The following is a 22,838-nucleotide window of genomic DNA, read 5'->3' as shown; positions in this document are numbered from 1 at the left end:
TCACACAGCTGGCGTTGTTGCAGCGTGGTTTGAGGAACATCGGGATGAAGTTCAACACCTCCCCTGGCCCGCCCAATCCCCAGATCTCAACATAATTGAACATCTGTGGTCCGTCTTGGAAACACGACTCCGGCGACGATTTTCACCTCCATCCTCTCTCACAGAACTGGTCGATGCCCTGCACGAGGAATGGTGTAAAATTCCACTAGCTACCATTCACGACCTCTATGCCTCCATCCCACGTCGCATCAAGGCTGTTCTGAAGGCGAAAGGTGGCCCGACACCATATTAATCTGGTAAGTTGCAATTTCGTTCAGGTGTTTCCATTTTTCTGATCACCATCTGTATGTCTAAAGGAATTGTTGAAACATTGCCCAATTGGATATGAACAGCAACTGAAACATGTGGGCAATATGAAAAAAAGTTATCTATGGTTATTAAGGCTGATTTTTTTCAATAATAAATAAAATAAAAAGAAACAAGAAATATTACCCTTCATGTGCGAAGAATATAGTTTAAACGCCATCTCAAGAAAAATCTTCAGTTCCTCCTCATGACAACCTGCCAGGAATCTTAATACTAAAGAGCGATGAGTGCTTGCAGAGTTCTTTCCACTACTCTGCATTTTTCCGTACAATATTCTGGAAATAATTATCACTATGAATAAAGTGCTTTTGCTATACAATCGACAAATCGAGGTAGAATTAAGGTATAACTGAAGTATATTTCCACTGATAACTTCATCAAGTTTCACCATTTCCCTATATATTTGAAATCCTTGAGTTTTACGTCCCACCGTTATGCCGGTTAGGCTAAATGAATGTAATGGTGGAATGAATAAAGTGGAAGGAAATGGGACAACCCCGAGGAAACCCACGAATATGGTATTTTGATCACCACGAAGTTCACCTGGCGCGAGCTCGGATCGAACCAGGGACCTCATGCACAAGAGGTGAACGCTCTACCATTGCGCCACAAGTTTTACCTGAACACTGTATTTGATTTTTAATATGTAGGGAAATAGTGAAGCTTGATAGAGTTATCAATTGGCAACTTATTAACTACAACAAATTTTAAAGCATAATATTACACACATTCACTTCTCTGCTTGTATCCATCAACTACTGTGTTAAGTTGCTTGTATTTACTATCCGCTGACAGCTTACTCGGTTAAAAAATGATAAAGAGGAAGATAGGAAAGACAAAGTTAAGAGAAAATTAAGCGTAAATACTCAGTGAAATATTTGATGGGAAAGCGTAAATACTTAGCGAAATAGTTTAACACAATCTAACACATAAACTGTAACTAATTTTCTTTTGTTGTGTGTGCAGACATCTTGAATTTTTTTGACTTGATTTTGTAGTCATGTTGCTTGTATATGTTCTTAAAGATTATCATGTGATTTCCATTGTCGAAAGCACTATAATTCTAGACTGCGCGGGAGAAACAATATAAGTCAAGAAACAGGTTTTCAGGAGGTTTTTTTTTTTTAAATATCAAGCATAAGTATGAATCACTTCTACTAACTATCAAGACGCGATTATTCAACTCACGTTTAGAATTGACTTATACCAAGTTAACCGGATTTGGCCAATTTCTGACTTTTACTGTTTTTCCCGCGCAGTCTAGAATTGATAACATGATCAGTGTTTTGGTAAGAAGAAATATGTGGTATAGTAACTTTCATAAAGAAGTTCCTAACATTATATATAGTTTTTGTGAAAACCTGAAGATAATACTATCACTACAGAACTTCTGAGATCTCGTTGGTTATGTAGTTGGCATAAGCGGTAACGGCGCGTAGATGCAGGTTCGATTTCCGGTTGGAATTCATATGGTTTAGATTCCACGTTACGATGCAGGTCCACGTCTCATGTAGCCCCGCTGTCGAAAATGGACGTTAAACTTCAAATCAACCAAACCAATACAATTTGTTCTGTGGAGAATACGTACAGTCTCAATCTTACGTTAACTTACGTTGTTTAAGAAACCCCACAACACTGCCTCAAGTCTCTGAAATGTTCTTTAATCCTACTTCATATTTTTCTTTTTTTATTCCAACTTAATACAATACAACTTAACTTATATATGGCTGGTATAATATTTTAAAGAACATGCTCTGCGTGCGTAGCTCATATACAACAGATTTCATTAAATTTTTGTGAGAAACGCTGATAACAAGAGCAAAATTTATTGTTTACAAGAAATTTCTAGGGATTCCGAAATGTATAGTGTCAATGTGATATGCTTCGGGTATCAATTATATGTTACAATCATTATGGAAAATATATACAAGTAGTAAATCACGAACATTATTAGAACCTTATGAAAAACTAATATAGTTGTTGTAAGCTATACAACATATTCTTTAAACATATTAACTTGTTTACCTCATTACAAGTGGAATTAATTCTTGTCGATGATCGTTTTGTATTAAGTCACTTTCTTTATCCACGCGAAACAAAATCACTTCCGTTTTGAAGGTTTTGTCATCCAATAAGCCATACAAGTGTTCCCTGAAAATAAATAAATAAATAAATAAATAAATAATAATAATAAAACTAAAATTAGTTTATATATAGATCAACACTGCTCATATAGTTCTCTGAACTCAGAAGTATCTGAATATACATAAAAGCACTTTAAATACTTGAAAGAACATTATTTAAATATACCTCACTGTCATTATTTTACTGTATCGATTAAATTTAGTAAAATACGTAATAGAATAAACGCTTGCTTATCTTGATTGCGTTAAACGTAGATTAATTTAATATATTTCAATTATCTTATTATCTTGTAGCCGTTATCAGGGTTTCAGCTTCTTCTTGTACGTAAGTGCGAATTCGTACATCTTTAATTTCACCTTCCTATAATTCTGTGCTTACAATTTGTACGTACTTTAAATTTGTGAGAAAACACTGAAAATATATGATTGCCGCCACCACTAAAATATGCTTGTCATTTTATTCTTACATTTTAGTAGTAGCAGTTATTATATATTTTCAGTCTTTTCTCGCAAATTTAAAGTATGTATAAATTGTAGGCATAGAATTAAAAGAACGTGAAATTAAAGATGTAGAAAATTCGCACTTACGTACCCATGCTACAGAATAATAAGATGAAAATGTTGGGAATATTATTTAACGGAATTAAGGTAACAAAACTTTTATTATAAACTGCGTAAAAAATTATATTTAGCATTTTATTTATATAATTTAGCAAAAGTTTCTAACCGAACATTTTGATATTATACATTATATTATCTTTCAGTTCCTCCGTAAAAAAAACATCTCCACAGCTATAGAATGTAGATACACTGAAGTCCCTGGCACAACAGCTCATGAAGCACTACGTCACATTTTGTTAATATTGCACAAAGGACAGATTTTGACTGTAAAGATTAACTATATTTAACACATTTAACATCAAATATTTTCTTTGTCACGTTCTGTAATATGTCAAACTATTTACTAAATTGGAAACAGCTTACTAACTTTTCCAGTTAACAGGTATGAATTGCTATTTGATTCAACAGGAAAAGTCAATGCATATTCAGTGTTCAAACACATCTCCAGTTTAAATAACACTGAATAAGGGTTCTATTAAATCAAGTAGCAGTTTCAAAAATTGGTTGCAAACCAAAGAAACCTTTTTGAAGTTTGAGCCACCGCATTGCAGAATTAAACTCATCTCATTGATAAGCAATGGGATGTAGATTTCCAAGTGACGTTAGTTTTCTAAATATCTGTCCTAAGAATACAATAATTTTTTGCCGAAACGTTCATTATTGAGTTATGATTTGGATGCTTAGTTTTAATAAATATCAGTATGACAGTTAACTTCATCCACATTTTATGTGATAGTTTCATTTCTGAAGAACTGCATAGTTTTCATTTATGACATGAATGAGTAACCTTTTCTGGAATGCAGGATGTTCCTGACATAGGTAATTGACTGAACTGAACTAGGGGCCGCGGTGGCTCAGTGGTAGAGCGTTCACCTCTGGTGTATGGGGTCCTTGGTTCAATTCCAGCTAAGCGAAGTGAACTTTGTAGTGGTCAAACATCGTGTGCATGGGTTTTCTCGGGATTTTCCCGTTTCCTCCCACTTTCTTCATTCCACCATTTCATTCATTTCTCATCATTACCGTCTCCTTTAGCCTAGCCGCAATACCCGTGGGACATAAAACTTAAAAGATTTCATTTCATTTTGACTGAACTGGTATTTCACATTTCAGAAAGTTTGGCACGACTTTTGATGATCTGCATGATTTAAGTAAACCGTTTGATTCACAAACAGGTCACTACAAAATAAGCCATTTTAATCACTATTCACTGTGTTCAACTGGATAATGTGTGGTAAGCTCCAAATGCCTTCTGAATTCTTAGATTGGAATTCGCTGCATCTTAATTCAAGTAGATCCTCGATCACTCTCAATTACCTCGCGATACTGCTCAAAAACGAAAACTGCGTGCTGTACCCAGTGATCAAACCCATACCAACGTGTTAAATATTCAGCTACGGGAGTACTCAGCACGTATATGGCATTATGTAAAAATTACTACAATTTTGCTGGAAACACAATTTAAGGAATACTAAATAGATAGTACGATTATATAGTTTTAGAAAATCAACTAAATTATAGACGAAGCTTGTTAATCTTATAATTTCTTTTCAAATGTTTAACTTTATAATTGCAATCAACTAACATAGGATTTTATTAATTTTATTCTTATTATAAAACGAAAATATTATAGAGGCATACTATATAATAAAGAACTGCATACTTACTTATACGGCAATAAATATTTATGTTTGTAGGTCACTAAACAATGGAGAACCAATTTCTGAATTTCAGGATTTCTGTGACAAAGTAACACCAAGTAGTTGTTATATAGTTCCTGTTCCTTGTAGATACTCTTCGGATTCTTAAATTTTGAAAACAAAGATAGACATGTAGACAACATTCTGAAAAGACATAAAAGAGATTTATTAAAGTTTTTTTTTTTTTTTTTTTTTTTTTTTTTTTAATTTGTAAAACTGTGGTTGTAAAGTTCTATATAAGAGTTTGGTGTATCAAAAGCAGTTTCATGCTAACTGCAAAACTAAACCACTTTACATTGATATAAGTTCTTACAATAAAAAATCTCATTTTACATGTATCTGAAAAGTATGGAATTGCAGCAGATGCCTTTCGTTTCCCTACCAGCGCAGACACATTACACCATTATTAAACTAGAACAACTTTTAAGGCATTGGATAATTGGACGACGAGGAACTATTAATTGGCTCTCAGCGAAGTGCAAACCTCATACTTACTATTAGACTTCTAAACTATGGTATGCGGCAAAAATGATACGTATTCTGGAACCACTATGTCTGTCTGTCCGTCTTACCCCGCCATGGCCGGTCCAAAGTCCGTGATGAGAAGGGGCCCCAGGAGGAACCAAAAACATCGTAAGGTCATAAAAATGCCTACTGAGGAGAATTAAGACATTACATGCAGAGAAATTCGCCTTCCTCAGAGAGTAATGTTGCATGATAATGGGTATAGGTGGAGGTGGTGATTAACATCCCCTACTGGAAGAGATGAGATACCAACCTCCGTGGTTACTAGCCTTCCAAATGGTCATTAATACGGACCATTACGCTCGGTAGGGTATGTCGTACCTCACAATCGATTTGAACGATGTAAAAACGGCAATTATTGCCTCCCTTACCGAGGGAGAGCGATTAGTGCCTCCCAAATGGTAATATTTATCTGGCACAGATGGACTACATGAGCTATTGATTCCGGTAGTGTACGGTGTACCTCTTACGTAAAATGAGGAAGGCAGGGCCTTATAACCTGTCGCCCCAACCAGGAAGTGACACCTTTGGAATATGGGAGAGTAACACGTGCCCTAGGACTAGAAGGTGAAAGTTGGAAATATACGTGATACCTCCGGCACTGTTGCATGACAAGTAGGTAGCCAGGATTCGAGCCCCCACCCCCCAGTCAGTCTGGAGTTCCTGCTTTGGGTTTGTCCCTACTGGACTATAGTTGTACCATTGGATTCGGTAACTTGGAGACTTGGAGCCTCTAGGGAAAGGTGAACTTGCCTAACGCTCGGATGCTATCACTACAGTAGGGTTATTTTTGCAAGTGAAAGGAAGGCACATACCAAGTTTCATCAATATCGGATGAATTTTACGAGAGTTACCATGGAACAGACAAAAATGTCAATCAAGTCGAATAGTTGAACCTTTGCTAATGCTAACTTCAATTATTATGTACTCACTTAAATGATAATCTTGCAGATCCTCTTTCTCCTGTACGAATTTTCTTGAGTTTCAATAATTTTGTATTTTCTGTTTCTTTATCCGTTTCCATGGGTTCATCTTCTTCAGCCATCATTTCATCATCATCATTTTCTGCCTCATCCTCAACTGCATTTTTCGTATCTTTCTGAACGTTCCATGAAAATCCTAACAACGTATCGCTTTTAAAATATTCTTCTCTGTAAAAGACAAACAAATATATATAATTCCTTCACACATTTTAGTAATTTCAGAAGTTAGAAAAACGTTAAGTATCTAAATTAAATGTAAGAAACCAATTTAATGATTATTCAATACGAAAAATATTTTATCTGAAACGACATTTTATTTAGAAAGAAATCTTGTACAACTTAACATTTTAACAAATCAATTAAACAATACAGAACCCTGCAACAGGTACTCGTCGTCGTCGTTGCTGTTGTTACTACTACTACTACTATTTATTTATTTATTTTGACTTATTTTACATGTCGAGGTTAAAGCTATATGTAGCCTTATCTACTACCTAAACATGACACAAAATTGAAAAGTCAAAGAATATAGCTAACAATAGCAAAAGAAAAAAAAAAGTTAGAAAGTAACAAAAAAACACAAGAAACAGACTGTCACTTGAACACACACACACACAAATATAATATAGTGCTACACGAAAGTACATACATGTTGTAATATGTAATAAGTGTTGAGTTTCATATCTGTATGGGAAGCTTCTCTATTGGCTCTTCTGTCTCTGTGTCCATTCAACCCTGCTTCGATAACAATAAATTATAAACTGCTCTTTTAAAAGATGCTAAAGATTTTGACTCACGTACCGAGGTTGGCAAAGTATTCCAATCACGACACGTTGAAATTATATATGATTTTGGAAGAATAAGTTGATCTATGAATAGGAATTGCAAGTTGGCTATTAAAACGTGATCTTGTGTCCCTCTCATGGAAATCGCTTAAAAAATTAAGATGTTTTAGAAGATAGGAAGGTTCTGTAAAAGTAAGTGTTTTATACAGCAGTACCAACGAGTGCAGTTTTCGCCGTTGCTGCATCTTCAGCCATTGCAGTTTTTTAAAGAATGGCGTAACATGATTTGAGAATTTTAAGTTAAAAATAAAACGTATACAAGCATTTTGTACTCGCTGAAAACGCTTTTGTAAATGTATATCAGCGTCAGTTAAGGCGGTGTGACAGTACTCCAAATGTGGTACCACTAGGGTTTGAACAAGAGTTTTTTTCAACTGTGTTGGTAAAAAGTTTTTTAATTTGCTGAGAGAATGAAGAATTCCAAAAGTCTTCTTGCATGATGCGTTAATTTGATCGGACCAAGTTAAATATTTGTTAAGTATGACGCCAAGATTTTTCACAGAGGAAGAGAAGGGAATATTTACGCCTTCTAAAGTTATATTGGGAAGCATCTATTAACGTCGTTGAACGTTTGGAAGTAATTAAAATTGACTTTGATTTGACTGGATTTATAATCAAACAATTATTTGCTGACCATTTAGCCAAATTACTCAAGTCTTCGTTCATCTTTGTTATACAAGTATCTATTTGCTTTGGTGAAGAAGATAGATACAATTGAACATCGTCCGCATACATGTGATACTTACAGTATTTTAGAGATTGTGCTAAGTCATTAATATAAAGGCAGAAAAGAAGAGGCCCTAAAACACTACCTTGAGGAACCCCACAAGGAAGGTTACGCTGACCAGAAACTAAGTTGGCAACCACCACATACTGTTTTCGGTCGCATAAGTAATTTTGGACCCACTTAGCAACTGAAGTAGAGAAACTAAATTTTTGTACAAGTTTCTGAAGCAAAATGTCATGGTTTACTGACTGGAATGCTTTGCTATAATCCAGTAAGGTAAGTATGGTTATCTCTCTCTTGTCCAAAGCAGAACGTATATCATCAGTAATACTGGTAAGGGCTGTAGAAGTGCTGCAATGTTTACGAAACCCGGATTGAAAAGTGTCTAAAAGGTTATAAGTTCGAAGATGCTCACATATTTGATCACTTACAATATATTCAAGAGCTTTAGATAGGGCAGGTAATATTGAAATAGGCCTTAAGTCTTCTGCAGATCGGACATCCTTAGTCTTAGGGAGAGGCAGGACTCGTGCTGTCTTCCACAAGACTGGGAATGTTCCGGTAGTAAGGGAAAGATTAAATAAATTGGTAATTGGGGAGAGGACGAAGGGTAATATTTTCTTGATCAATGTTATGCTTATTTCATCAGCACCTATAGCAGTGGGTTTCACAGTGTGAAACTACGATAGACTTCCACACTATGTGCATGTGAATTCAATAATGAACTTTGTAGTGGTATATCTATAACTACCGGTTGCAATGTAGGAATAAGTTTAAAGATACACGGAAACCAAAAAACGTCCTCCACCTCTGCACCCATAAAAGGTTCTCTGTGTGGTAGAATTGTTGGCAAGTGAAGTATTACAAGCTCCTTCCACCTGGTCAGATCATCACTGCTGACCTCTACTCTCAGCAGTTCCACAGTGTGCACCGTGTATTGCAACAGAGGAAGCCGGAATTGGTTAATTGCAAGGATGTACTGTTCATGTATGACACTGCCAAGCCACATATACCGAAGAGGACCCGGGAGACCCTTTAGAAACTTGCTTGAGAGACACTGTGGCATGCATTATATTCACCGGACCTTGAGCCAACAGCTTACCACATGTTTCATTCCCTCGACAACCATCTCTGCGGGAGATCTTTCGTAAATGAGGAAGGCTTACGGAATGCACTCACGGATTTCTTTGATCCACGACTGCCGAGTTTCATCACCAGGGTATTGTGCAGCTACAGGAACGTTAATAAAAGGTGTTGGATGCTGATGGAGATTATTTTGAAACCTAAAGGCACGTACCGTACACTATATTTGTGTCTTTTTATCACTGCTCTAGAATGGCAAGAATTTTTTGGTTACCTTGTAGATTCTGTTCCTCGGATGTTGAATCCTTATCAAAAAACCATTATTCCCTATCTCTTACTGTTTTTGCTCTATGAGGATTAACATTAAAACCGGAAGTGGTAATTGATGTCTATTACTTTTGGTTACAATAAAAAGAATAAAATCAGAGATGAAACATATTCTTAGTACTGAACTGCTTGTTGCTAACTATTTCCGTTTTATCCATTATGCGATCAGTATTGTACTCAAATACATATAGATTTGCACCACTTCCGGTGTCAACAGATAGATAAAAGACGAAATAAAACGCATTCTTGGCGCGGAATTTGTGTCAAAAACCGTTTCTTGATATCCCTTACGATTTTTGCTTTATGGAAATAAGTACTGAAACTGAAAGCACTAGTAAATTTCAATCACTTCTGGTTTTGGTAGGGTGCTGATGCTGGTGATGTTTTCTCCTCTCAGGACGCTGAATCGACTGTTGAAATCCGCTTGTTACTATCTATTACTATGTTTCTTCTGTGATGATCAATGTTAAAACCGGAAACTCACTTCCGATTTCGAATAGAGGGTTAACGGAAGACTTGAGACCTATTCTTGGGCGCTGAATCGATTACAGAAAACTGCTTCTCAATACCTCTGACCGTTTTTGCTCTATGGAAATCAGTATTGGAACTAAAAGTGCTAGTAAATTTCAACCATTTCCAGCTCGGTAGAATATTGCAGGTGGTGATGGTGTATCCTCTTGAAACGCTGTACCGATATGAGAAAAACGCTTGTCGCTTTACTCTCTCTTTTCTACATCTGAACACTGAAATCGGAAATAGTTGTTTTCTACCACCTCTGGTTTGAATAGAGCATTAGACTACGATATGCAAACTATTTTTGAAACGCTGAATCGATTTAAAAAAAAAAAAAAAAAAAAAGCTTCTCGATATCTTTTACAGTTTTTCTCTACTGAAACCAGTAGTAATAAATTTTGGTAAGCTGCGGATGGTGACGATATGTTTCCTTGGGACACTGAATCGATTGTAGAAAACAGCTTGTCGCTATATATTATCACTTTTGTTCTACATCAAAAAATGTTGAAACCGGAAGTGGTAATTTCAACCCTTTCCGGTTTGAATAACAAGTTAACGGAGGATATGGTACAGTCCGCAGCAAAAAACCTGCAACATGAGCATGTAAGATTATTGTGAAACTACGCCTAACAGCGCAGGGAATCAACATAACGTCTAAGTGGCACGAATCACGCCAGGAAATACCTTGGTGTCCTCCTCTGCACACTTATTTTGGAATAAAAGACTTCGTCTATTCACAATAAACTTACATGCTCATGTTGCAGGTTTTTTGCTGCGGACTGTACCTATTCTTGTGACGCTGAATCGATTGCAAAAAACTGCTTCTTGATAATATATATATATATCCGTTTTTGCTCGATACTTATCGACACACAGAGGAATATAGCCGTTCTACAAGACTTCCGACACTTATGCATAGCATAGTTTGGAAGTCTAGTAATGTCGTGTATTACAATGAAATTTGTGCTATATCTCAAGGTGAGCTTACGGAGTATAGCAGAATAAATAAGAAATAAAATCTTACAGTTTAATGTCCCACGATAATGCCTGTTACACTAAGGGAGACGGATGATCAAGGCAAGTGAATGATGATGGAAGAATTAGTGGAATGAGAATATAGGAGGAAACGAGAGTACCCCGAGAAAACCCATGGACACGTTGTACACCACAAATTTACTTGGCCGGTATTGAACCAGGAACCCCATGCACTAGAGGTAAGCGCTCTACCACTGTATTCCCCTTATAGCAGAATAAGTTGAATATGAAACACAAATGGATGTTGTATTTGGGAGACTTTGCATATTATGCTAAGCAATGCTAATTATACTCTCACATACATTTATTGAGGTAAGTTTTAAATTTTTTTTTTTTTTTTTTTTTTTTTTTTTTTTTTTGACATATTACAACTTACCGTAAGAACGACAGAAACAGCGGTACCAATTCTCTGTTTTTCTGCTCGGAAATATCTGCAAATTCCGCTAAGGCTCTCCACAAAAGAATTCTGTAATTTATATAATCTGGCACTTCTCTACAGCAATGCAAAGCATCGTTCAAATCAATCAAAAATGACCCTAAAACAAATGAAAATTTATTAAAGACATTAACTACGTGCTATGTTTCATGTATTTTAGTTCTCGCTAATCTACACTACCAGAATTGTTACGTAGGGTGAAAAATGGTTTTCAAAACTGCACAATTGACTGAAAGAACTAAATGTTACAATGATCAATTGTACAAAATGTCAAGTAAGTCGCATAATGGAATGCTACTAACATTTCATGAAATATATCTTCAGTGCATTACGTGCGAATGACAATTTGAAATCAAATGTTTGAAGTAATTTTTGCACTTATTATTCAAGTCTTCAATAAAATGAAAATAAATAAACAAACAAAATTTTTCAATTTTAGACAGCATGCTAACAAGTTTAGGAATTTTAACCATCTTTATACTTACTTGCAATTCTGATTCCTGAAAATACTTTGTACTTCCTAGCTTTCGGTTCTACCCCAGAGCCTTGTTTACAGAGGAAAAGAACAGGAAAAAAAACAATAAAAACATCAAGCAAAACACAAGAAACGGCTTCACCGAGCTAGAGCAGTGCGACTAAGAATAGCCGCTGAGGTAAGGTGTTCTTCACACTGTTCTACTCCGGTGAGACTGTTCGTTTCTACTTTTCCTGATGTTTTTACTGTTCTTCCTCCTGGTTTTATCCTCCGTGAACAAGGTTCTAGAGGAGAGTTAAAAGTTAGAAAGTACAAAGCATTTTCAGGAACCACAATTACAAGTACATAAAAACTGTTTCTAACAAACAAATGACTTATTCTGAAGCACAAGAGGAAGGAAAACAATACAAAAAAGCAAACATCAGTTCCACGAGTATGCTCTTTTCAATATCCACTCGAAGATCTGGACAAAATTAATTGTTATTCCGAGAGTACCGCGATAACCAGCACCAAAGTTCCCATTTTCTGAACACGCTTTCTACATCAAAAAACATATAATGCTTATTACTTTTCATCTTATTGACATCTGTCCAAAATTAATGTCAGATTCATCATTTTAATAAGAAGCGACTCCCATTTCATTTCTTTGTTGCGGAAAGAACAAAACTAATTTCAATACATGTGATGAGATTTATTATACTTCACAAGCTGGGATAAACCAGACATTGGATTTTCGTTTTTTATATTCCTTCGACATTTCTCAATTCATGGTTTTTGTTGCCCGATGTGAATATTTACGAGAGCAACAAATTTGGTACATCCCAGTATTCTGCATATTATGCAAAAAATTTATAATCAAGCACGTGCTCTTCTATATTATTTCCTGGCTTAATGGCTAAATTTAAATTAAATCTTTGAAATATCTTCGTTACATTATTATTTGCATATTGAAAATATATCCATTTATCAATTTTATCTTGTTTCTGTAGTTCGCGGGAAGTTGCAGCCCACGGTTTGCTTCTACCGTTTCCTAAGACACTGTAGAGAAACATTTTCCTTCGTGATTCAAATATTATATAATTATTTTGATCTAATTGTTTTAAGGACACTATTACAAAGCCCATCGAACGATATTGTTGTCTTTTAGGGAGACGTATACTCAAAAATTATACATACATATCCAGCCCTTGGTATTCTGGAAATTCTTGTGTGGAACTTACCTTTCCTGTATGTTAACAAATTAGAATAAATGAACTAGTTGTATTTCTCTTTTTGAATTGTGATTCTGATCTTATGATGTGCATTATCAGTGCTTTTGTCGGTACGCAGTACTGGCACTTTTTCTGAAAATTGAAATGCTACTTCTCTAACTACTTATAATTCTTGTATTTATGAAATGATTTATTTAAAAAAATTTAAATCGATTTGAAGACTAGAGCAATACTACGATCAATGGTTTGCTGCACCTGCTAATTTTCTTTCCTTGTTTACATTTTGATACTGGCTTTCGCATGCAGCCAGAATTTCTCTTCAATGAAAGAGACGCAGATCATGGTTTCCGTACATTATTACCTCTACAGCAAACGTGGGTTATATTTTAGGAAATATGACGGGAGATTTCTCAGATTAATCTTATAGTAACTTCATCCAGGTTACCTCTGCTTGTACGGACAAATTGAGCCTTAATATTAATCAGGATTGTATAACTGCTTTCCAAATAGTTATACCATAACAAATGTGGCAGACTCATGACTGGTACAATGTCGTCACTCTGTCGTTGATACCAAAAGCAAGCAGCGACTCCTAGAGACAATAGGGGTACATCGGACAATATGTTACAAAGTGCGGAATGCTGAGTACTGGCATCTCCTTTTTAAGTGTCATTTAGTTTATTTTTACAAATAGTGCGATTGTCCTTAAATCTATAATATCTAGTAACGTTCAAACTTAAATTACTTGAACATTCTCTGATTTGTACTAATGAAGAACATAAGCAGAAATTGGAGACAGACGATGGCTCATGGGATCTAATTCATTTCAATTCATCTGAGTACTGGCATCTTATTCATTATCTACAAATAAACATCCTCGAACTTAAAAATACTTATCTTTGCACAAACTTTTACGAGTGTAATAGTTTATTTTCTTTCAAAAACCGGAATTTTTTATGTAACAAAAATGTCTTAAGGTACTATGGGGATTGAGGGATACGTACCTACGACATCGAATGAAGGAATTTTACAACTATTAACATTTGCCAACAAACTTTTTTTTTTTTTTAAATTTAAATAAGTGCCATAACACTTTAGAAATAGTATGCCAAGTGTTTTTCCCCAAATAATAGATCCAAGGAGCACTCTTTCTGTATAGGGTTTTGGTAATCATGTGTGATCAACAATAAAAAAGCTTATACTTTTAGTATTCCTTTTCACACCTCCTACTCATTCAATAAAGAATATTCATCTATGTTTTTTATTTCCCATACTGGTTAACCTGTTTCAGGTTTTTCCGATACAAAATTATACCCGTTCTTTCATATACATTTTCCTGCGATTCTCTGGATATCAGAAGAAAATTATTTCCCTTATACACTACAAACTGTATTTCTCTTACATACTAGGTATCACCTATCGCAACCAATCTCTGAGTCACTGGGTTAATTTATTTACCAGATCTAACCACATAGAAAGCTAGTGATGGAATCATTTGTCATTGAACCCAAAATTTCGGAATTACATATGGACAGCGGTCAGTTATGTGAAAACTGAATGGCAATTGTAGGTAGCAAACGAAAGAAAGAGTAACAACAGTGAACAGCTACTATCTTTACAGTGATGATGGATCATCCTCATAGTGATCTAAGACATGAAGTTACGCAGTTGCTTTGAATCGCCTTTTTATCCGTGCACTTTTCCGCGTGCTTTACCGTACAATTTTTAATCTTTTTAAGACTTATTAAAGCTGATGGGAACCATGATCATCAAAAACCTTCCTTAGTTTTTTTTTTTTTTTTTTTTTTTTTTTTTTTTTTTTACAATCACTGGAGATAGTATAAAGTATTTTCTTTTGTTTACTATTGAGACTATTATCACTGCTAGCAATCTGTACTTTTATGGTAATTGTAAATGTTTTTCTATAAATGTGGAAGGCGTGCTATCAGTTCATAAACTGAAAACTTGGCCAACGGATAATATAGCTATCCTGGATCATTTGCTGACGCTTCTGTAAATATATAGATTTTAAAATTCCCTACTGACACTGGTCATTGGATTTACTTGTGTTTGTTCTGGTTATAACATTAAAAACCGAACCGCTTATATACAATATCTGACAAATGGAGGAAATGACCAAGTTTATGTCGCACCTATTCCTCTACATTTGCAATTTTAAAAAGATACAGAGTGAATAAATGAATAATACCTTACATACTAATTTTTTACATTATGTACAAAACCATCGTATGCCATATACTTCAGGCAATATTAATTTTTACGGACTCTTGCTATTAATTGAGATGGATAACAAGTTGATTGAAATGTAAAAAGTTCTTACATGAAAATCCAATTTCCTTCATATTTTCATCACTTTCAGAACTTTTCAACATTTTCACACGATTGTCTGCTAAGTGCAACTGGCCACCAAATATGTCCCAAAAATCCGATAAAGTCATTCCTCGTGCATGTGACTCAATTAACTTTATGCAAGGGTCCCACAGAAGCTGAAAGTTAGCATAAAGTTGGCCAAGTAAAAACTGAAGAGGAACCTAGAAAAGAAGAACCATGAAAGTAAAATTCCACCGTCGCACATAAAGTCATGACATAAAATAATATGTAGGACTATAGTAATAGGCAGCATTATTTATTTCACATTTAAGAATGATTTCTCATACTAAAGCTCTTTTTTGCTGGACTCCTTTTTGCAAAGTTACTCTGAGAAATGCGTCATCCTAAAGTTGGCCTATACAATTGCAACAGTAACGCCTGTCTTCTTCGGTGGAACGGTGTTACTTGCTAAAAATTCTTCTGAAAATGAAAAACTGTATAGGGCAAGTTTAAGATTACTCATTTACCGTTAATTATATCCAATTATTTAACCAGAAAGTGTCAATTAGCGTCATTTAGTACTTCGTGAAATTAGTAATTTTGTTGTATATCAAAATACAGACAACAAAATTTCATTTGATAGGAAAAATAAGAATCGCGAAGTCAATACTTTTGGGCAGCTACCAAGTACAAGTAACAGTTACACTGTGATTCCAAAGCATATATGAAAAATTGAAAATTGCGATTAAGAATCAGAGATATCATGAACTACTTAGTATTGGCGACATTGGACACATACTGATCTGCACACGCCAATTAACATAGCGTACTCTGACATCTTATCTTTGAGTTGTGTAGAATAGAAATATATCACTTTCATTAAAATTGCAGTACTTACAATACGTGAAACAAAAAGTTTCTCCAAATAATTTCGGGAATATCATGCTGAATTCATTATAGGAAATAAAAAGATCACGAATAATACGTTGAACAGGTTTAAACAATAAAATTCTATAAAGAATTAAATTGAATTATGTGAAGAATCAATAAAATAAAAATAAAATAATCTAAAGACAAAGTAAACTCTGCTAAAGACAATAAAAAGGAACACGCGAAACGTAGATGTGTAGAACAAGGATAGCCACCGTTAAAATCACCGTTATCCGGTAAGAAATTGACGAAGTGACCCCATTAACAAACTCGGCTGAGATAATCGCTCTAGCTATCTACTGCAAAAAAGAGAATTTAAAAAACCCGCTTTTGTTCAAGAGTTATCGTGTGGAGTAACGTACGTACGTCGTATTAACATTATGGTCTTACAAGGCCCACTAGTGTGATTCTAATAAATCAAATACATTCCAACGCTTAGTGTAATTCTAATAAAATAGAAATAGATTTCAACGCCTAGGGTGATTCTAGTAACATAGACAAGATTTCAACACCTAGGGCGATTCTAATAAAGTATAAATAAACTCCAACGCCTAGCGTGATTCTAATAAAACAGAAACAGATTTCAATGCAATACAGAGAACACTTAGTACTTGTGTTATAATGAAAGAAAGAAACTGTTGCAAACACATATAATGTTCGTGAACAAAACAAAACAAAAAACTCATGTAATTCCAAATAACTGTTCATTAATTTCCATACAATTCACTGAATAATCACTAATTTTAGTTCCTTATTCTTCCTGTGAGTAAAAATAGGATAAAATTCCAGATGACTGTCTATCACTTTCCGCATCAATTAGCTAGAATTACATTTCATTTTTAATTAAAGGGAGAATAAAAAAAAAAAAAAAAAAAAAACTAATATCAGTGACAATTCTATAAACTCTGTAACCACGTTTTCCGAGGAGAAATTTTGCTCGTACACAACACAGAAGGATTATCTATGGATAGTTTTCTCAGAAGAACTCCACAGAAGGGGAGGAAAATTAACATGTGCTTCCACTATTGCAACTTTCAGATGTCATCGATAAAAGTGTTGAACATGAAACCGCCTGCTTTGAAGTACAAAAATTCGTGATACAAGGTTAAGACTATTCATTCTTGATTTAATGTACCCCACAGTATCTATCAGGAAAATACATTACCTTGTTGTATTGCCCATCTACTGGTAATGACATCTGAACAAATTCGTGATTAAGCTTCTGAAGAAATTTTAGCCTCTCACGATACTGATGTACAGTAAGAGGGACCAACTCTGCTGCAAGGCATGTTTCAAACACTGAATGACCAGCAGCTCCTTCCGGGACTACAGGCAGTTGTACTTTGAAGAGTGAAAAGATGTGACTCGCCAACAGACGAACCTGTAAAACAAATTTATACATATAATTGTGAATAAAGTAAACTAACAGCAAATATAGTTCAACTTGCGTGTCTTAATAGATGTCAATTTGTTAAAATGAAAAGTGAACATGCTATGTTACTGCTGCCGTATAAAGAAAGAAAGAACTGTCTTCAAAGTTCGGAAAATCGTTGGTGCACTTCTCACCTTTGACGTATCCTCAAAGTGTACATTCGAGAGGCGGCTAAAAAAATTGTACAGAAATCTTCCAATGAGTTACATGTGACACAAAACATTTCTGTGATTCGTACAGAGCTCAGCTTCACGACTCGTTGCGGTCACTATACTATGCAATGTAACTGTAGTTCAATTAACGAAGTTACTAATCAGAATTATTTAGGTGTAAAAATTGTCGAACACAAAGTGGGCATCACATATTTAACATGTATCAAAAACTTATTATCTAACTATATCACAAAGCAGAGTGACTAACGAATATCACAAAGCCAAACTTACTTTTTGGCTCCAAAACTTTACAATAATGCTTCAAACAAAATTAAGGAAGAAAGATGTATAGATTCCAAAAACAAATTACAAGTTGGTTTAATGAAAATAAGAAGTGATGATTTCAAAATCAGAATGTTTTAAAGAAAATATTCGGCTAAATATCACTCAAAAAAAAAAGCATAATGTCAATCACTGCGGTATTTTAATTACAAAATATTAGGCTAAAATATCATTTAAAAATACTTAATGAGGGTGGAGCTCACCCACAAGAGAAAGCTTATGTGGAGAACCACCTACCATGATTATAAATACGAAAAAGATTTGTATGATTTGTTGTGTACGTTTATACGGTACGTTATTTCTTAGTAAAAACAGAAATATAAGGACTATGTAACTATATTAAAACGAGAATGTCTGCCAAGGACTGGAAATGAACCTCCTGGATTTCTGGAGGTCACCGGCCATATCGGACCGGATGCTAATTAATTACTATAACTGAAAAAAAAAAAAAAAAAAAAAAAAAAAGATAAATGATTATGAGTGTATGCTTTCTTTTTTTCGGTCATGATTGTTAAAATTGAATATCTATAGATTATGTATGCAGGAAATAATTTCTCTCAGGCCTGGAAATGGGTCTCCTGGAATTCCGGAAGTCTACTGACTATAGATTGACAGGTTTCCAAGTTAAATTGTATATCTAGAAAATTCATATGTAAACTTTTTTTTAAAAAAATAAAGAAAGAATTAAAAAAAAAAAAACTTACCTCATGAAATGGTGATGACAATTTGTCTCCAATAGCAACATACAATTCTCTTAACATCTCCACTGATAACACTTCAGTTTCTTCTCGGGAACCTATATTACTTAAAAGAATATCCAACGTCCTGAGAGCATTAACACTTAGCACAGGTACTTTTCTAGCACACAACACCAACGTTTGTGTAAGCTTTTCCACTTCAATAACAGAACGAATATCCGTCTCACGACACACATGAATCACTGTTTCTACAATCAGCGACAGAATAAATAACTTATTTTGATCCATGATTAAACCACTGCGACAACAAGTAACTCCTTCGCATGTGTTAACAGAATCAAGTGTTTTGTCTGACTGTTGAAGAACCACTTCATGGATCTTTTCACAAAACACACTTGTTAAGGTTTTCAAATGTTTCATCACAGTTTGTTCGTCCAGTGGTTTAACGTGAGGTAAACATATCATAGCACAACATAGTTCTTCTAAATCTCTGTTTTCTGGTATATCACACACAGTAATAATATCTAACAGAATACCAGGAACGTTTCGAGTATCCGATATCGTTCTCGTTTTCCTACAGAAAGACGGAAAATATTCATTATTACCAATTATAATGGAAAAGTCCAGCAGTAATGTACTAACATATTTACTATTTATTTTACTTTTAGAAAGTAAGAGGAAAAGAACAATAATTTAAATATCTAATGAAATAACTGACAGTACAAAATTTGAAGACATTAAAGGACTGGACGAAAAATACGCACTTGTACTCAGTGGTACAAAACTGTATTTAAAAGCCTAAAAACAGTGTTTGACAATATATATATATATATATATATATATATATATATATATATATATATATATTAATCAATCATGAAATGTTGCTTTTTTAAGTAATCATGCAATATTATCCATTAGTATACTACACATCAAATATTCCGTGTATATTCCAAATATCACTTTTATGCTATTAGGTTGAATTCTCTCGTGGTTGAAGTGTTGTGATTGTCCCTCTTCTACGGAAACACGAATTCAATTTCCTATGTGACTGAATGTAACTTAGAGCATGATTGAAAAGGTAATTTACGCGTTACATTTTTTACGCACATGTAAAATACTTTCTTTTAAAAGAAAGCCAAAACTATTCGAAAGCAAGACACAAAATACAATTTCTTTAAACTTGTTTGCTGCATCAACTGAAGTGAAGTCCAAACTTTCAGAATTTATATTGTTAACCTAGGATATTACTTTTTCTAAAATTTACTTTGGAATGTGGCATTTTTATTAATAGAACACTTTGAGTACACTCAGATTGAGCATTAGCTAAAGGTATATTTTAATGTACTTATATTGCTACTGTTCAAATGAATGCACTTAAAATGTGCTATGAGATACTTTTGAGGATTTCCACTACTGTCTTGAGTTGGCAAGGCAGAAGTGTGCGTAAATGAAAAACAATTTAAAGTAATAGTTACCATGTATTTTGCTTTATTTTTAATGAATTTGAGTGTGTGTTTCTGCAGCGAATGTTTGTTATGTTAAGTTACAAGTGTATTAAGACTCCTTAACAATACGACTTAATCCTTACCAATATTGGTAACAGAGATTGTGGAAAAGAATATATGTAGCATTCAGATAATATTGCTTATTGTTTTACTCTCCTTGCAGGCTGCGGAGCGGACAAAGCATTGGAAACCCAAGCAGACAAAATAACCGACAGTAAATGTGAAGCGGAGTGGAATTTTGTGAGTCCAAATAGCTGTCAGACGCAGCGATCTCGAAAACCATGGATATCAAAAGCAAGCGTTGTTAATGCATTGTACAATCGTCCATTTTACCATGGCTTCCCAGGCTTAAAACTTGTCGACTACCGAGGAGTTAATACACAAAACATTATAAAATGCTGTTTACACATAATCATGCGTGTAAATTTTAATACTTATTTGTTATTTATACATGCAAGGCTACTTTACGAAGTCAACATCGCAGTTTATACAATTGCTAAATCTAGCGAGAACCCTACAAATTTGGAAGGAATCTTTTAAAGCCCTTTTCTTTGAGCCAAACCAAACAGTAACCAACGCGAGTAACTTTTTATTTTAATTTGTAGATTTGTTTCAAGTTTTTTACGTACTTTACACATTTTACGCGTCACGTAGAATTTTTTTTTTTTTTTTTTTTTTTTTACGTATAATTACCAACACTGGCCTGCAGCCCACGTTAAAAAAAATGACACGAAACTTGAGTTTTACGTCCCATTGTTATGCCGTATGGGCTAAAGGAGATTGTGACGATGAGAAATGGTGGAAAAAAGGAAGCGGAAGGAAAGGGAGGAACCCCGAGAAACCCATGCATACTGTCTTTGTCTACCACAAAGCCCGCTTGGAGCGAGCTAGGATCGAACCAGGGACCCCTCGCACCAGAGATGAACGCTCTACCACTGAGCCACCGCGGTCCCTACGCATTTAACTATGGAAAATCATTCATACTGCTTCAGTACTCACATAGAACTACTAAATTTTACATAACGAATATGCTAAATTTATTTTACAAGTTAAAACAAAAAAATAATGAACAAATTTTGACCACTGGACTAGCAAAAATGTGAACGCTAGTCTTTCACTTGCTCTTTGGTTGACCTATCATTCGAGTTACCACAGACACAATCAGTTTTCCTATATTCTTCACAATTGAACTGATTAGCTAATAGGTGGTCTTCGCAGAAGTCTAATGCTTAGTGGATATAGAATAAATAGTCATATATATATATATATAACACAAAAGCTTCCTCAGTTGAATAAAAATAAAATGAAATGAAATTCTAATTCTACTCCCATGATTATGCTCTTTAGACTAAAGGGAACATATGATGAATGATTATGATATGGAATGAAACAGAAGAATTCAAAGAAAATCCACGAACACAATGTTGTCCTTCACAAACTCATTTGGCCTGAGATTGAATCAGGAACCCCCAGCACCAGAGATGATTCCTTCATTGAAATATTCACCATTATCTGATTACTCAGAACAATTCACCAGCACACAGCTGATCAAAAATAAAGCACTAAAACACACACACACACAAATCGTTGTGTTGATGGTCGCTTCATCGATAAACCAACTACCGAGTACGTGAAAAATTGCAATTTAAGTCCTCGCAGTCTAGTTACCAAATTTCTCAGTTATTTCACAGTTGTTCTGCGCCTATCAGTACATAGCGCATATATAATAATGCAACTGAACAGTAAAATCTTTCAAAATTCTGGGTAATCAGCAAAGCACGTCCATCCACTCGCTATTCTTCATTCTAAGATATTTTTGTATTACTTTCAAGGCTTTAGAACATTTAACAATAATTACCTTCTCATTGCGAATGAAAATTCCAACGGATATTGCTTCCATTCTTTTAGATCAAGTCCTGTTTTACATAAAGGCATTTTATGCAGAATTAATTTAGTAAGTAACTGAAGGACTTCTGTCCAAGTTGATGAAGAACGTCCTTCCTCACACGTTACATTATCACAATATTGAAGTAACTGTGGGATAACATACATTTCAAAATTTGTATAATCAAATATCTTCTCCACGAAATCCATACATACTTTGGAATATGGAATTGTAAACACCTGTAAAGGAAAAAAATAAAATACATAATTCTTTCAGTAACACATTGTACATATGCAAAAGAAAATTAACACTTCGCCTTCTGCAAGCTTCCAACTCGCTCTCCTAAATGCGAGTGTGAGTTATCAGTGCGACTCAAAAGTCTCCGAACTCTGAGTTAATAATGTAATAACTGGAAAACACGAAAATATTTATGAGTATTGTTACTTGCAATATTTATGAGGAATCTTGGAAAACGTTTGCCCCCATCAGACAGCAGTGTGATATGACAGCGCATATCCTTGAATTGGCAACTAGTCCAGGACGAAGGAAAGCCAGTACGGTTTTAATCTTAC

The 22,838-nt window shown here is 34.6% G+C and overlaps 1 protein-coding gene across 1 annotated transcript in view; it reads right to left on the bottom strand.

Moving 5' to 3' along the window:
- The window catches only part of LOC145662403 (small subunit processome component 20 homolog), a 108,555-nt gene that overhangs the window by 75,548 nt on the left and 10,169 nt on the right, over positions 1–22,838 (bottom strand). The window contains exons 6-14 of the mRNA XM_081727943.1: positions 22,240–22,505; positions 18,880–19,447; positions 17,415–17,630; positions 15,330–15,540; positions 11,243–11,402; positions 6,286–6,504; positions 4,796–4,972; positions 2,392–2,517; positions 493–641 (exon numbers count right to left, since the gene is read on the bottom strand). Coding sequence (XP_081584069.1) covers positions 493–641; positions 2,392–2,517; positions 4,796–4,972; positions 6,286–6,504; positions 11,243–11,402; positions 15,330–15,540; positions 17,415–17,630; positions 18,880–19,447; positions 22,240–22,505 — 2,092 coding nt within the window. The remainder of the gene's footprint in view (positions 1–492; positions 642–2,391; positions 2,518–4,795; positions 4,973–6,285; positions 6,505–11,242; positions 11,403–15,329; positions 15,541–17,414; positions 17,631–18,879; positions 19,448–22,239; positions 22,506–22,838) is intronic.

The sequence above is a fragment of the Thermobia domestica genome, chromosome 10 (assembly GCF_964235325.1).
Source record: "Thermobia domestica chromosome 10, izTheDome1.hap1.1, whole genome shotgun sequence".
NCBI lineage: Eukaryota > Metazoa > Arthropoda > Insecta > Zygentoma > Lepismatidae > Thermobia > Thermobia domestica.
This window is presented reverse-complemented; position numbering and strand designations above follow the sequence as displayed.